The sequence below is a fragment of the Scyliorhinus torazame genome, chromosome 6, assembly GCF_047496885.1.
Source record: "Scyliorhinus torazame isolate Kashiwa2021f chromosome 6, sScyTor2.1, whole genome shotgun sequence".
Classification (NCBI taxonomy): Eukaryota; Metazoa; Chordata; class Chondrichthyes; order Carcharhiniformes; family Scyliorhinidae; genus Scyliorhinus; species Scyliorhinus torazame.
In genome coordinates, this window is record NC_092712.1 from 293,173,676 (window position 1) to 293,187,142 (window position 13,467).

At 48.1% G+C, this 13,467-nt stretch overlaps 1 protein-coding gene across 1 annotated transcript in view; it reads left to right on the plus strand.

Moving 5' to 3' along the window:
• Positions 1 to 13,467, plus strand: part of LOC140425507 (uncharacterized) — a 97,776-nt gene that overhangs the window by 20,461 nt on the left and 63,848 nt on the right. Inside the window, exons 3-4 of the mRNA XM_072509848.1 lie at positions 611 to 893; positions 12,070 to 12,273. Coding sequence (XP_072365949.1) covers positions 611 to 893; positions 12,070 to 12,273 — 487 coding nt within the window. The remainder of the gene's footprint in view (positions 1 to 610; positions 894 to 12,069; positions 12,274 to 13,467) is intronic.

The window sequence follows — 13,467 nt, forward strand, 5'->3', positions numbered from 1 at the left end:
AAGTTCACAACAATTATTACTTTTTTTTCTCTAAAATTTAGAGTGCCCAATTTATTTTCTCTAATTAAGGGGCAATTTAGCGTGGCCAGTCTACCTATCCTGCACATCTTTGGGTTGTAGGGGCGCAACCCACACAAACATGGAGAGAATGTGCAACCTCCACACGGAAAGCGACCCATAGCCAGGATCGAACCTGGGACCTCGGCGCCGTGAAGCAGCAGTGCTAACCACTGTGCCACCGTGCTGCCCTCAAAGTTCACAACAATTAAGCAAGGTTGAAGATTTAAAAAGAAAACTTTATCTCCCACAGAATAATGGATACCTGGAACAGACTCTCAGAGATTGGAAATAATTTGAGGTCAAAAATGCCATTTTCAGCAAAGGAATTGGTTTGATAAATGTTGAGAAATAAGTTGATAGTCATAGAATTATTGATAATACTGCCCAATGGAGTTCAGGCAGGATTTAAAACCTTTAAAGGTGATAATAGGGAAGAGAAAGTCCAAAGAGAATGACCAAACATGGCCTCTGAACGTGATGCTCATGATGAACAGAATAGGCCTTTCTTGCTTCAGAATTTCTCACACTCTGACTATTTCTCCTTTGTCAGCCCCTCTCTGGCCCTCTTGTTCCGACGGAGAATGGTCTTTTGCGAGGTATCAGAGTTCAGCAGAACGATAAAGTAACAGACATTTTCAAAGGAATTCCTTATGCACAACCACCTATTGGAGAACTTCGTTTTCGAAAGCCAAGACCAATAAACGCTTGGAAAGGCATTCGGGATGCGAGAAAATATGGAAGTATCTGCATGCAGGACCAGGTGATTGTGAAGGATGTCCATGGTGATGAAGATTGTCTCTTCTTGAACATATGGGTACCTAATGGTGTTCAAGGTAGCGTATCAAAACCCTACAAAGTTTCTGTTATATGAACCAAGGGGAAAGTTGGTAGAGGGCAAACTTTAGTGATTTATTTCAGAATTATTTCATTTCTTAGGTACTTATTATTTTAGTCCTTGAATATTTGATGTCTCTTAGTTTTAATAATGGGGAGTATGGAATCCTATTGATTGAACTCCTAGAAGTCAATGATGAAAGAAAAGGCTTTTTAAAGGGGACAATGCCAAGTTATTGAAATTGTTTGATGATTTTGTGGTGCTTGCTTTTTGTTCGTAGATAGAGCATTTCCTCTGTGTCTAAATGTGAACCAATCAGAACAATGGATCATGTGAACCATTTGAGTTCTTTGCTCTACAAATAAATGACATTAATTGGCAGTTTTTTAATTATATTAATTCCAGAACCCAAATTTTTACTTAATCTCAAGACTCTTTATGCAGAATTGCAATGCTCACTAAGCAGCTGCAATCTTAGAAGTTTGTACATATTATTATGGGATAGCGTGCTGCTCCAAATCACGTGCCTTATTCATAGAAGAATGAGTCTGATTCAAGAGTGATCTACTTTCCAGAACTTCTGGCATTACAACTCCAGATGCAAAGCCAAGAACAAAAACATTCGGCCACAGGGTACCCAGCAATCATAAAATAAATGCAGTAACGTTTTGCCAACTGCAGGTGTGCCAGGTGATCAGAGGTCATTCATGAGATGTCATGTGATCAGATGTCACATGATCAAGTGTCATTGAACCTCCACGGTCGTGTTCAAACAGAGTTGGTAACATTAGCTTCTCCAGGATTGGTAGCAATGCCACTTTTCTCAGTGAACATGAACTGTGCTTTGAAAGATGAAACTGGTTGCATTGGTATGGCATCGCAGTGGTTAGGTTACTGGACTCATAAATTAATCGCATTGAAGACTAATCCCGAAAGTGTGTGTTCAAATCCCACTGTGAGAGCTAGAGGAAAATTCAGTTTCAAAAATCTGAAAACAAAAAGCTGGTGCACGTGGTTAGATTTTCAGAAAAAAACTAACTGGCTCTTTCAGTAAGAGAAGCCTATTATGGCCGATGGTGAAGCGATTGGAATCACACAATGAGATTGGCCCAACTCCCCTCTGAAGGGGTCTATTAAACTCTTACCAGGAGTTCAGGAAGAACTCCCACATCAAGGAAAATAAACTTCTGTTCCTGAGAGATACCTTATTCAATAAGATTGTTGTGAAACAGCGATGCCTGGTCAATGGGGACATTTACGTTTGAATCTCATTCATCGGTAAGATTACAGGCGGAATTCCGGCCCTTGCCATGTGTGTGCGACCATGCCAGCTCGCTCTGCACACCTATTAACAACTACAACCCAAAGGCTCATTTGTCCATCTGCAGTATCCATGAGTTAGATCACAGCTGGACTATTGTCTAATTGCAGGTGCCAGAGTCTGGGAAGATCCCAGGCCTCGGAGGTGGCGCAGAAGAGATTTATTAGTTTGGAACCAGGTATAAATGACTTTAGTTGTGTGGAGAAAATAGTAGAGCAGCACGGTAGCACAGTGGTTAGCACAGTTGCTTCACAGCCCCAGGGTCCCAGGTTCGATTCCCGGCTTGGGCCACTGTCTGTGTGGAGTCTGCACATCCTCCCCGTGTGTGCGTGGGTTTCCTTCGGGCGCTCCAGTTTCCTCTCACAGTCCAAAGATGGGCAGGTTAGGTGGATTGGCTATGCTAAATTGCCCTGTGTGTCCAAAAAAAAAAGGTTAGGTGGGGATACTGGGTTATGGGGATAGGGTGGAGGTGTGGACTTAGATAGGGTGCACTTTCCAAGGGCCGGTGCAGACTCGATGGGCTGAATGGCCTCCTTCTGCACTGTAAATTCTATGATAATCTCTGATAGAGCTGTGATTGTTCTCTTCAGAACACAAGAGATCAAGGGGCAATTTAACAGAGGTGTTCAAAATTCTGAGGGGTTTTGAGTAAATACGGAAAAGCTGTTTCCACTGGAAGCTAGGCCAGCGACCAGAAGGCACGGACTGAAGCTAATTGGCAAAAGGGCACCAAGGGAGCTAAGGAAATAATTTTTTAGGCAATGAGTTGTTACGCTCTTGAATGTATTACTTGAAAATCATGGGTTTGAGCCGGGGGGATGGATAGTGTACACAGGAGGTGGGGGGAAGTGGGGCTGGTCAAGGTGAGGGATTTGTATTTGGAGGAAGGGTTCGCCAGTCTGGAGAAGCTAAGGGAGAGGGTAGAGCTGCCGAGGGGTAGTGAGTTCAGGTATCTACAGGTTAGGGACTTTGCACAAAAGGTCTGGAAGGGGTTCCCTAGATTGCCGGGATACACCCTGCTGGAGCGACTGCTGCTTCCGAATGTGGAAGGGGAGGGAAGAATTGGGGAAATATATAAGTGGCTGGGGGAGCAGGGAGGCGAGTGGGTGGTGAAAATCAAGGAGAAATGGGAAGCGGAGTTGGGAATGGAGATCAAGTGGGGAGTATGGAGTGAGGCACTGCGAAGGGTAAACGGGATCTCCTCTTGTGCAAGGATGAGCCTGATACAGTTTAAGGTGGTGCACAGGGTGCATATGACTCGGGCGAGATTGCGTGGGTTCTTTCAGGGGGTAGCAGGTGGGTGTGAGAGGTGTGGGCGGCGGCCAGCGAATCATGCGCACATGTTTTGGGGTTGTGAAAAATTGGGAAGATTCTGGGCGGGAGTGTTCGTGGTCTTAGCCAGGGAGTGGACCCAGACCCTTTGGTGGTGATATTTGGGGTTTCAGAGAAGCCGGAGCTCATGGAGAGGAGGAAGGCCGATGTCTTGGCCTTCGCCTCTCTGATTGCACGGCGATAAATTTAGCTGGAGTGGCGGTCGGCATCGCCACCGGGGGTAGCAGCATGGTTGGGTGACCTGTATGACTTCCTGCGGTTAGAGAAGATAAAGTATGAGTTAAGGGGCTCAGCAGGGGAGTTTGAGAAAAGGTGGGGGATGTTTGTGACCGTGTTTGAGGAGCTGTTCGTCGCTGGGGGGTGGGGCGGTGGGTGATGGGGAGGGGAGGGTGATAAAGGAGAAAAATCTGTACAAACTGTATATTTGATTGTTTCCCAGGGTGTTTATTTGCTGTAACCTACTTTGATACAAGTTTGAATAAAATGCCTGGGGAAAAAAAAAAGAATGTTTTACTTGAAAGTGTGGTTGAAGCAGATTCAAAAGTAATTTTGAAAAGCATACTTGAGGAGAAAAAATGAGCAGTGTTATGGGCAGGAAGATGGGAATACTTAGTTATTTAGTTCTTTCAAGGAGCAAATACAACCACGATGGGCCAAATGATATTCTTCTGTGCTTTACGATTCGCTGATTTTAATTCCATGTTGTCTTCTCAAAATTCATTTGAAAGCGAGGAAGTTAATTTGATTAATCCAACAGTCGTATCCGACACCACCTGGTCATTCTTTCAAATGCACCGTATGAAGGCCTTTCAAAAGGGAAATGTAGCCAGGACAAAATGTGCTGAAGCCAGTGGAAATCTGAGCCTTCCGAATAGTTCAGTAATTTGAATCCCTTTCTGCCAAGTGGAAACACATTTGTTATGTGGTAACCCGAGATCTTTGTGTAGCTCTTTCATGGCTCTGCTTATATTTTTCCAGTCTCTACAAACGCTTACCTTTTCAACTTTGTATTCTGGGGGGGATAACACCGAGATGAAAGGGATCGTCTTTTATCCAAAAGTGTTTGGCAAACTCTGCTTCATGTCGATGCCAAATACTTGGCTTGATGAGGTAATATTAAAAACACGTCATTAAATCATAAAAACAGTACATTGGGAGCACAATGAGAATAATGGGCAATATTTTGCTGCCCTCCTTCCCCATTATGAGGATAGCCCTCCTTTGAAATGTTCCCGTTCTATCTTCATTTACCAACAAATTGAGACCAGTGTTATTCATGTGACTGGTTTGAACTGGGAACATTTGTAAAGTGCAACAAACCCTCCTTACAATAGAGCCAATGATTTAATTAAAACGTGCTGAGCATCAACATGGTGGAATTGCTGAGATGTTAAGAGTCGGGTTTGTTTTCTTTGGTATGGAAGCTTTGAGGTGATCTCATTGAAGGAATTTCGTAAAGTTAAAACATTCACAAAGTGAAATGTCCAAAATCTAGGCAGTAGAAATTTCAGAAATTGGAAGGGAATGTCAGGGAGACCTTTTCTAATGAAAAGAAACAAAAATGTTCTAGAATCAGTGACCGGAAAAACCAAAGAGAGCACTAAAGTTGTGAGAATAAATAGCAATAATAATAAAAAGGTCCCTTCTCATTTGTTCCCTATCAAAGTTTATGAATCTAAGTAGAATAGAAAAGATTAATCCTGTCACTCTTTCAAGTTACCCGTGCCAGCAAATTAAAGGGATTTAGATGCACAAGGCAGGTTCAGGAAGTAAGAATGTCAGGAAGCACCACTTTGCACAATGCAATTAACACATCGTAAAACCATCCAATAACTGTGCTAGCACACAAATGTGATGCAGAGAATTCCAACACCGGGATTAGTAACTTTATCCAAGATAGAGGTGTTCGCATGGATTCCACCAATATTCCATCAACGTTATACCACTCGGGAGGATCCCAGAATAATTTCTGGATATGTTTCACTGGAAGGATAGGCTAGATGGGCTGAATGGCCAATCTCATCTGGACTCGAACACTGAGACCTGAAATTCTGCAGTGAACCACCAGCCCCTTACCTATCTTTTTTTTTAACAAACAATTTTATTGAGGTATTCTTGGCATTGTAAACAGTAACAATATACATTAGTGTGCAAATATCAATTACAAAAACATAGTGCAAATAACAGATCCTCTCTCGCAATTAGACCCGCCTATTCTTCCCCCCTACTCTCCACTATTCTACCCCCCCCTCCCCCGCTGATGATTAGTTCCCCGCGAAGAAGTTGATGAATGGTTGCCACCTCTGGGCGAACCCCAATAGTGATCCTCGTAAGGCGAACTTGATTTTTTCCAAGCCGAGAAAACTTGCCATATCTGATAGCCATACTTTGGTCTTTGGGGGCTTTGAGTCTCCCCAGGCCAACAGCATTCTTCGGCGGGCCACCAGGGAAGCAAAGGCCACAATGTCGGCCTCTATCCCCTCCTGGACTCCCAGGTCATCCGACACCCCAAAATCGCCACCTCTGGACTCATCGTCACCCTTGTTTTCAGTACCCGGGCCATGTGGGCCCGGTGAACTACCTTGAACTGAATCAGGCTGAGCCTGGCACATGTTGCGGTTGCATTTACCCTCCTCAGAGCGTCTGCCCATACACCTCCCTCCAACTCCCCACCAAGCTCCTCCTCCCACTTGAGTTTCAGTTCCTCGGTCCCTGTGACCTCCGCTCCCATAAGCTTCTTATAAATATCTGAGACTCTCCCCTCTCCTACCTCTCCCCTGGAAACTACCCTGTCCTGAATCCCCCTTGGTGGAAGGCGTGGAAAGGACGGGACCCGTCTACGTACAAAATTCCGCACCTGCAAGTACCGAAAGTAATTTCCTCTTGCCAGCCCGAACTTCTCCTCCAGCGCCCTCATGCTCGCGAAGCACCCTTCCAGGAACAAGTCGCCCATCCTTCCGACCCCCGCCCTCTGCCACATTTGAAACCCGCCGTCCATCTTCCCCGGGACAAATCGGTGGTTGTCCCATATTGGGGACCAGACCGTCGCTCCCACTTCCCCCGCATGCTTCCTCCATTGGCCCCAAATCCGCAGAGCCGCCACCACTGTAGGGCTGGTGGAGTACCTGGCCGGCGGGAGCGGCAGAGGAGCCGTGACCAGGGCTGCCAAGCTGGCGCCCCTGCACGAAGCAGCCTCAACCCGCTCCCAAACCGACCCCATACCCACCATCCATTTCCTTATCATGGCTATGTTAGCCGACCAGTAGTAGTTGCTGAGGTTCGGCAATGCCAGTCCCCCCTCGCTACGGTTCCGCTCCAGCATTCACCTCTTTACCCGCGGGGACTTCCCCGCCCAAACAAACCCCAGGATGATTTTATTGATCCTTTTAAAGAAAAACCGCGGAAGGAAAATAGGGAGACACTGAAAAATAAACAGGAATCTCGGGAGGATCATCATCTTCACCGTCTGTACTCTCCCCACTAGTGACAGCGGGAGCGCATCCCATCTCCGAAACTTGCTCCTCATTTGCTCCACCAGCCAAGACAAGTTCAACTTATGCATCCTGCCCCAGTCCCGCACCACTTGTATCCCTAAATACCTAAAACTTTCCCCAACCAGCCTAAACGGTAGCTCCCTCCGCCTATTCTCCTGACCCCTCGCCTGCACCACAAACATCTCGTTCTTTGCCATGTTCAACTTGTACCCCAAAAACCGGCCAAATTCCCCTCAGATTTCCATAATCCCGTCCATCCCTGCCACCGGATCCGACACGTACAAAAGCAGGTCATCCGCGTAGAGCGAGCCCTTGTGTTCTACCCGCCCCCCTGGCCATCCCCTTCCATCCTCTTGCTGCTCTCAGAGCAATTCCCCTTACCCACCTTGCCCCATAACTTGAATGGGAGACCACGAGACACCTCGGTGGAATTTATCCTATGCACCCACTTCTCTCTCTCTCCACTCATTTTATTAACTTGATTAATTGAGAATCACCTTGTCATGTGGCATTGCTGATTAACTCTGTTGAAATTATGGGTGGGATTTAATGGGACAAAAACAAAGGCCCGTTTTGGGAGTGTTTAGCGGGATGTCTCTCAGTGCCTGCAGCACCAAGAACGACCCCGCTATTTTTTTCAATATAAATTTAGAGTACCCAATTCTTTTTTTCCAATTAAGGGCCAATTTAGCATGGTCAATTCACCTATCCAGCACATCTGGATTGTTGGGGTGAGACCCACGTAGACACTGGGAGAATGTGCAAACTTCACAACAGACTGTGACCTGGGGCCGGTATCGAACCTAGGTCCTCGACACCATTTGGCAGCAGTGCCACCGTGCTGCCCCAAGACCCTGCTATTTAACGGGACTTTGTCTTCTTTTTGGTCTCGGCGGGGAACGTCCTGTCGAGTTCGCACTCACATCATTTCCTGCACTGACGAGCTCAGCTCACCAGTGCAGGAAGACTAGTCGCAGATCATGGCACCATTTTAAATGCCGCCCTGATCTTCTGAGCTTTCTCAGCCATCCACCATGACCTCCGGACTCCTCCACTACACCCAAATTACCTCTTGTGGGGTCCTCAAAAGGCCCCCTCACCCCACCGCTTATGGGCAAGGCACCTCGGGCCTGATACCTGGCACCTTGGCACTGCCAAGCTGGCACCCAGGTCGTGTGCTGCCAGCCTGCCAGGGTGCCCAGGTGACACTGCCAAAGTGCCTAGGTGTCAGCGGGAGTGTGAATATGCCACCCTGCCCATAGACCGACCACCTACAGGTCTCTAATAAGAACATAAGAATTAGGAGCAGGAGTAGGCCATCTGGCCCCTCAAGCCTGCTCCGCCATTCAATGAGATCATGGCTGATCTTTTGTGGACTCAGCTCCACTTTCCGGCCCGAACACCATAATCCTTAATCCCTTTATTCTTCCAAAAACTATCTATCTTTATCTTAAAAACATTGAATGAAGGAGCCTTAACTGCTTCACCGGCCAAGGAATTCCATAGATTCACAACCCTTCGGGTGAAGAAGTTCCTCCTAAACTCAGTCCTAAATCTACTTCCCCGTATTTTGAGGCTATGCCCCCTAGTTCTGCTTTCACCCGCCAGTGGAAACAACCTGCCCGCATCTATCCTATCTATTTCCTTCATAATTTTACATGTTTCTATAAGATCCCCCCTCATCCTTCTAAATTCCAACGAGTACAGTCCCTGTCTACTCAACGTCTCCTCGTAATCCAACCCCTTCAACTCTGGGATTAACCAACTAATGGCCTGGGAGACCTCCCCAAGTGTCGTTACGCCTAGACCACGTTTGTGGAAACCATTGCTAAACAGCACCATGGTGAGGTCTGCCAGGCATGGGCATTAAGGGCCCAGGCCCCGGGAGAATATGATGCAGACATACTTAAATCGGCCTAATGGCTCACTTAAATAGGTTCATTTGGATCTGGCCCAGCGAGGGTGAGATCCAAATTGCGATGTCTCACGAGATTACGTTGAATCTCGCGAGACATTTCGAGCATCACAAATCTCTTGAGTGGCCTCTCGCGAGATTCAATGGCTCGACACGTTCCCCAAGTTGGGTGGGACGAGGCCATTAAATCGCGCCCATCATTTAGGGATGAAGCCTTTGCTGCGTGTGTTGACATTCCCACCTTTGTATCAGGAGGCTATGGAATCGGGCCCATCTTCAGAGGGTGCCAAGAGCAGAGCCAAGAGGTTTTTTTTTAAATTTAGAGTACCCAATTCATTTTTTCTAATTAAGGGGCACTTTTGCGTGGCCAATCCACCTACTCTGCACATCTTTGGGTTGTGGGGGCGAAACCCAAGCAAGCACGGGGCAAATGTGCAAACTCCACACGGACAGTGACCCAGAGCCGGGATCGAACCTGGGACCTCGGCGCCGTGAGGCATCAGGGCTAACCCACTGCACCACCATGCTGCCCCCCTGCAGAGCCGAGAGTTGACATACTGTGGGATATTCATGCTTAATAGGAGTAGAGTGGGGACTCCCCATCATGTTTAGCCTAGTCTTCTGGTAGAGAGCTGTGAGTCAGGCTGACAACAGATTTTCAATAGCACCATGTGATGTTTTCAGTCAAGCTGAGAGGCCAGCCGTGGCTTGGTTAACACCTGATCGAAATGACAGTACAGCCTGTGTCAGCCTAGATTTCCCGCTTAAACCCCTAATCTTCTGTAGTATATATAAATGATTTGGAGGAAAATGTAACTGGTCTGATTAGTAAGTTTGCAGATGACACAAAGGTTGGTGGAATTGTGGATAGCAATGAGGACTGTCAGAGGATACAGCAGGATTTAGATCGTTTGGAGACTTGGGCAGAGAGAAGGCAGATGGAGTTTAATCCGGACAAATGTGAGGTAATGCATTTTGGAAGGTCTAATGCAGGTAGGGAATATACAAGAGTATTGAAAGTCAGAGACATCTAGGTGTACAGGTCCACAGGTCACTGAAAGGGGCAACACAGGTGGAGAAGATAGTCAAGAAGGCATACGGCATGCTTGCCTTCATTGGCCGGGGCATTGAGTATAAGAATTGGCAAGTCATGTTGCAGCTGTACAGAACCTTAGTTAGGCCACACTTGGGGTATAGTGTTCAACTCTGGTCGCCACACTACCAGAAGGATGTGGAGGCTTTAGAGAGATTTACCAGAATGTTGCCTGGTATCAGAGAATTTACAGTGCAAAAGGAGGCCATTCGGCCCAACGAGTCTGCACTGACACTTGAATAGAGCACCTTACCTAAGCCCACCCCCCCACCCCATCCCTGTAACCCAGTAACCCCACACAACCCAACCTTTTTGGACACCAAGGACAATTTAGCATGGCCAATCCACTAACCTGCACATCTTTGGACTGTGGGAGGAAACCGGAGCACCCGGAGGAAACCCACGCAGACACGAGGAGAAAGTGCAAACTCCGCACAGAGAGTGACCCAAGCCAGGAATCGAACCTGGGACCCTGGAGCTGTGAACCAACTGTGCTAACCACTGTGCTAACGTGCCCACCTCCCCCATGACTATTTCAGGCACTTTCCCCACCCCCCCAGATGGGGACATGACCACATCCAAGACTAGTCCGATTTTGCCAGCCTGGTCTTCAGAGGCCCCTTTGGCAAACAACCCTCCAGACCTTTGCAAAAACCTTAGCTAACACCTTTGCATCGGTGTTCAGTAAAGAAATAGGCCTACAAGATCCACATTCCACCGGATCCTGGGTCTTCTTCAGGATTAGGGAAATCAAGACCTGCACCAACGTGGTGGGCAATTCCCCCCGTGACAGAGTCATTGTACATTCCCAATAAATGACTAAACCTCCCCCCCCCCTCCCATCTGCTCCGTAAACACCATTATCTCTTTTGCCATCCCCGAAGTTACTAAGGACTTGGGGCTCGACCTCTCCATTCTCCGGTCCAACACGCAGTTCAAATCACCACCCATGGTCAGCTGATGAGAGTCAAGGTCGGGGAAGGCTGCCAATGCCTTTTTTTAGAAAATCCATGCCAGCCCAAATGGGAGCGTAAATGACCAAGACTTGTCACTCACCATCACAAATACAAATCTTCTCAGGATCCAGCACCATGGAGGCTGCTCTGAAGGCCACCATCTTATTAAACAAGCTCGCAACCCCTCTCGACTTCAAATCAAAATTTCAATGGAATGCCTGCCCCACCCATCCCTTCCTTAGCCTTGACTGATCCCGAACCCTCAAATGAGTCTCCTGCAAGAAGATCAAATCGGCTTTCAAGCTTGTCAATGAAAAAACACCCTGGATCTTTTGACCGGACCATTTAGCCCCCTCACGTTCCACATAATCATCCTGACGGGGTTTCTAAATGCCCTCTCTATTCGGATCTGCCATATCCACTTTGTACAGCAATCCAGTCAAATCCAGGCCTGCCTCGGTTTGGGGCCCAACGAAAAGGGAGCGGTTGAATAAACTTGGTTTGTTCTCACTGGAACGACGGAGGTTGAGGGGCGACCTGATAGAGGTCGACAAAATTATGAGGGGCCTAGACAGAGTGGATAGTCAGAGGCTTTTCCCCAGGGTAGAGGGGCCAATTACTAGGGGGCATAGGTTTAAGGTGCGAGGGGCAATGTTTAGAGGAGATGTACGAGGTAAGTTTTTTACACCGAGGGTAGTGGGTGCCTGTAACTCGCTGCCGGAGGAGGTGGTGGAAGCAGGGACGATAGTGACATTTAAGGGGCATCTTGACAAATACATGAATAGGATGGGAATAGAGGGATACGGACCCAGGAAGTGTAGAAGATTTTAGTTCAGTCGGGCAGCATGGTCGGCACAGGCTTGGAGGCCGAAGGGCCTGTTCCTGTGCTGTACTTTTCTTTGTTCTTTGTTCTGACTCAAATGCCACCCACTGAGACACAGATGACACAAAGGTTGATCAACTACCACAGGCAAGGTGCATCTCATAAAGTGCACAATGTGAGGTAATAAAGAGGGTTCACTTTCTCGGCTGTGTCACTGGTGTTGCTGCTTCTTATTTGCAGAAGCACTGAGGAAGAAACTGGCCGTCATGGTTTGGATTCACGGAGGGGCATTTGCTATCGGAAAAGCCCAGGGCGGCAGTCTCAAAAACAGTACTAAGTACGATGGCAACGAGCTGGCACACAGTGGGGAGGTCATCGTCGTGAGTTTCAACTACCGCCTGGCTGCACTTGGCTTCCTCAGTACCGGGGATGGCAGTGGAAAAGGTGATGCCGTTTTTTCTACAAACAGCACGAAGGACATTCACATTAAAATACACTGCGGAGAACGCAGACATATTGAGTGCAGATCCTTTATGCAATAGTGTGCAGTAAAAACAACAACTTGAATTTTTATAGTGCATCTCCACAGGAGTATTATTGAACATAATTTAACACTGAGCAACTCAAGGAGGTATGGTGATATATGACCAAATGTTTGGTCAAAGATGTGGGGCTGGATTCTCCGATCCCCGACGCGGAAATCGCGTTCGGCGACGCAGCGGAAAATCCCAGATGGTGACAAAATCGGGGACGGCGCTGCTCTCGTGATGCTCCGCCCCCTAATAAGCGGTGTACTCTAGGGGTGCACCACACGCTGTATCCACGGCCTCAGGCCATTGCCCGAGACCCGCCCCGCGATGCTCCGTCCCCGACCGGCCGAGTTTCTGATGGCGTGGGACTCTCATGGTCTCACCCGTCGGGAACTCAGCGTGGCAGCTGCGGACTCAGTCCAGCACTGCCACAGTCGGGGGAGGGCCGATCCACAGGCAAGGGAGGGCTTTATTCGGGGCTGGGGGCACTATGGGGGTCCGGGCTGCCAAAGGAGGGACTATTTTTGCGGTCCGGGACCACGGGCTACATCCGCCACGAAGCAAGGCGCGGCCGCTGCAGGCCGCCGCCGCGGGCATGCGCAGCCACGGACCCGGCAATGCTCCGAGCCGTATCGGCAGCTAGAGCTGGGAGTTCTACGCTGCCTGGCTGCTACCCCCCCACACCTCCCACCAGAGCAGGGAATCGGTGGCCATTTTGCACCAGCTTTCCTGGCGTAAAACATCACCGTTTTCACGCCAGCGTGGGGACTTTGTCTCCCAAACAGAGAATCCAGCTCCTGGGTTTTAAAAAGCAACTGAAAGGAAGATAGGGAGGTAAAGAGGCAGAGAAGGCAGGGTATTCTATAGTTTAGGGCTGAGGGTATGGGTGTCAATAATGAGGTGATGAAAATCAAGGATGACAAAGGGGTCAGAATTGGAGGATTGCAAAGATCTTCAAGATTGTTGGGCTGTATGAGGTAACAGGGTCAAGTAGAAGTGAAGCCATAAAGGGATTGAGGATTCTAACATCAAGACAGCACCGGATGAGGAGCCCGTCGGTCGACGAGCACGGAAGTGATGGGTGAGTGGAATTTGGCGCCAGTCGGGA